At 49.5% G+C, this 2,874-nt stretch overlaps 1 protein-coding gene across 1 annotated transcript; it reads left to right on the forward strand.

Moving 5' to 3' along the window:
• Nucleotides 1-13: 13 nt before the first annotated feature.
• On the forward strand, nt 14-2,655 carry Pmar_PMAR018327 (phoshoprotein 300, putative; the record flags this gene model as incomplete). Its single annotated transcript, XM_002766443.1, has 12 exons — nt 14-109; nt 160-306; nt 662-741; nt 857-950; nt 1,002-1,158; nt 1,214-1,380; nt 1,421-1,465; nt 1,513-1,638; nt 1,956-2,084; nt 2,136-2,228; nt 2,282-2,376; nt 2,400-2,655. The coding sequence occupies 12 exons, from the start codon at nt 14-16 to the stop codon at nt 2,653-2,655; spliced, it is 1,485 nt and encodes a 494-aa protein (XP_002766489.1).
• Between the last annotated feature and the right edge of the window lie 219 nt (nt 2,656-2,874).

Genomic DNA, 2,874 nt, shown 5'->3' on the forward strand with positions numbered 1-2,874 from the left:
ACCATTGGAAGGCATGTTTCAGGCGTTGCCTGGCGTCACTGAGGAACGCGATAAACTCCAGCAAGAGCTCAACGAGGTGGATCAGAATACGGCGAACCTCCAGGCTAATGTAGGCATGTGGAGTTGGAGGTGTGGAGGGTAGGCGGCGCCGTATGGTAGTTGAAGAAAGCTGAGGAGGATATAGAGCAGCTGAAGGAGGAAACAGCAGACCTGCCCAGCATGCGCAAACGGATTGAGGAGGTTGATAATGACGTAGTGGAGCAGAAGGCGGCACTTCAGAAGGCTCAGCAGGAGAAGGATGAGATCGTAAGAATGTCGGTGATGGAGTCCGGTGCGCGAAAATATGCGCATGCTAAACGCATTGTGTTGGTGACAAAATGAAAATTTTGAAGATTTTCAGGGGAGTTCTCACTGGTTTATTTGAACTCCTGCCCAAGTCGTGTGTAGACTTCTAGAGAGTTTCACCCTAGTGATATGAAAAACACTAGTAAAGAACAGATTTCACGACTACTGCTTACCGCAAATATCGCGTTTTTCCACCGAGTTTTAAGCCAACTTCACGTAAAACGGGCGAAACTCCAATAATCAGTGCGATGAAACTAAATTACATATATTACAACATTGATAGAGTCGTTGAGGTCGTGATTCCCTTCGTTGTCAGTCGGCTAAGCTTGCAAACTTGAAGATGGAAGCGGACGCGGCTGAGGCTAGTGCTAGTAGTTTGAATAAGCAGTTGGAGCAGTAGGATGGGGATGGATGGGTGACATTTCAAACGTTAATTGAACATAAAACGGCCGTTCATGTGGCCCCGTGGCCTCGCGGTGGTCATCGCGCTACTCTAGTTTGTGTGTGGCAGAACTCAGGCATGGATTGCCGATTTGAGGAAGAAGTCGGCAGCGGCTTCAGAGGAGCTGAATAAGACTACTATGGAGTTGGATGAAGTGAAGCAGGTAGTAACTGGTGTGGGAATTGAGGCTTCGTTCCATTGGTGGCGTCCTTAGGTTTTATCGCAAGAGCAGCAAGGAAAGGAAACGGCACTGCAGAGTGGCAAGGATGCGCAGACTGCAATTGCGGAGAAGGAGGGGGAGACGGCAGCTGCTTTGGAGTCGACAAAGGAGGCCACAGCGGAGCGGGACGGGTTGAAGAAGCAATTACAGGGTGGGTGAAGGGGTGATGGGTGGCAGTGTTGAGCGGGGTGAGGTATGGTGATCAGATATGAAGACGGAGATAGGACAGATTCAGAAGGAGATAGGAGCTGAGCAGAAGGCGACAGCTCAGGCCCAGAGGAATGGGGGGAAGATAGCTGGGAAGGTGGAATCGATGCAAAAGAATATTGATGTGGGTATAGTAGTGTTGGCCCTTGTTGTTGGGTACATTGAGGTGATTGGTAGGACTTGAAGCGCCAGGCTGATGGCTTTAGGGCTGCTACTGCAAAGGACACGCGGAACATGATAAGACGAGAGCGGTGGGGGGTTTGGGGTTGCTGAGTTGTTGGAAGTGTGGTATGGGTAGGCGCTTGCTAGTACTACAGCGGATAAGGAGGATCAGCAGAGTAAGTTGGCGGAGGCTAAGGCGCATGCGGACCAGGAGAAGAGGAATCTTGATCGGGAAGTAGCGGCGCATAAGCAGACGATGAAGGTGAGGTGTGGTATGGATAGTGGTTAGGAAGGACGTCTTGTATTGTGGGAAAATATGCATGCACCACAGATGTTAAAGTAGTGGAGTTCTCTTCAATCGTTGTTGGTTCGTAAAACGGTGTTGGAATATATATTCGCATTTCTTCATCACATATAGAGCTTGGGGTAGAAGTGTACAGAAATCAGCGATAATTTTCCGAGATTTTCTCAGAATTTGCACAGCGTCACAAACACACGTAGTTGACCATGTGCATATGTTGCCACAATTTTTATGGTGTGGTGAGTGAGGTTTCGAAGATTGATGTGGGGTTCTGGTAGGAGTACGATAGGGTGAAGTCTAAGAACGAGGAAGATGCGGCTAAGGCGGAGGCGAGGAATGGGGAAATAGCAGAAGCTCAGGACAAGGCTGAGCAGGCTGAACAGCAGTTGAAGACCAAGCAGGATGAGGTGCTTGGAACGCCGTATTTATACCACATTTCCGTCAATTCGTGTTGGTAGATAGCCGTGTTACGTGATAGAATTGAACAGATGAAGAATGAGAAGGAGGGGTTGCAGGCGGCGATGAAGGACATGAAGGCAGCAGCTGACAGAGTAAGCTGAGCAAATGGCTGAGGCCTTCCATGGGGTGTTCTATGCTTCTCTAGTTGGAAGCATTGATGACCCAGCGCATAGCCGACATAAAGTCAATGCCTGTTGATTCTGATGGGATGGTAGTGGGAGAGGGGGGTGTGATTGTGATGTGGTGGAAATGTGGTATATCAGTTATGATATGGACAACACGTACACTACAGAGTATTACAAGCTGCAGAGGGAGAGGGATGAGGCAGCAGCTCAAGCACAGCAGTCGGCTTCAGGAAGCGCCTCTGGTCTCCGGTATTCGGGCGGAGCGGTACGGTTCCATCGTGGTGCCCTCCCATATCGTCATGATTTGTCAGGCGAGTGGTATGAGTGGGATAGGCGGAAAATGGCAGTCATCTTCATCATCATCAAGTACAGCGAAGCCCTCTGTTTCGGCTAGCTCTTTCGATGTAAGGTTGCGTAGTGGTGATGTTTACAGCGATGATGTGGTATGATCAGGGTGAAGGTGGCTCCCGGCAGGATAGGCTCGTACACGCCCCCAGTGCGTAGTAGCAGTAGCTTCAAGTAATCCATTTCAAGTATGTCCTGTCCTAGTGATGGATCCTTTTTTCTTTTTCTGTCGTTTAGTGTAACTCCGAATACCCCGAGGTCTGTCGTG

The sequence above is a fragment of the Perkinsus marinus genome (genome assembly GCF_000006405.1).
Source record: "Perkinsus marinus ATCC 50983 genomic scaffold scf_1104296972926, whole genome shotgun sequence".
Taxonomy (NCBI): Eukaryota; Perkinsozoa; order Perkinsida; family Perkinsidae; genus Perkinsus; species Perkinsus marinus.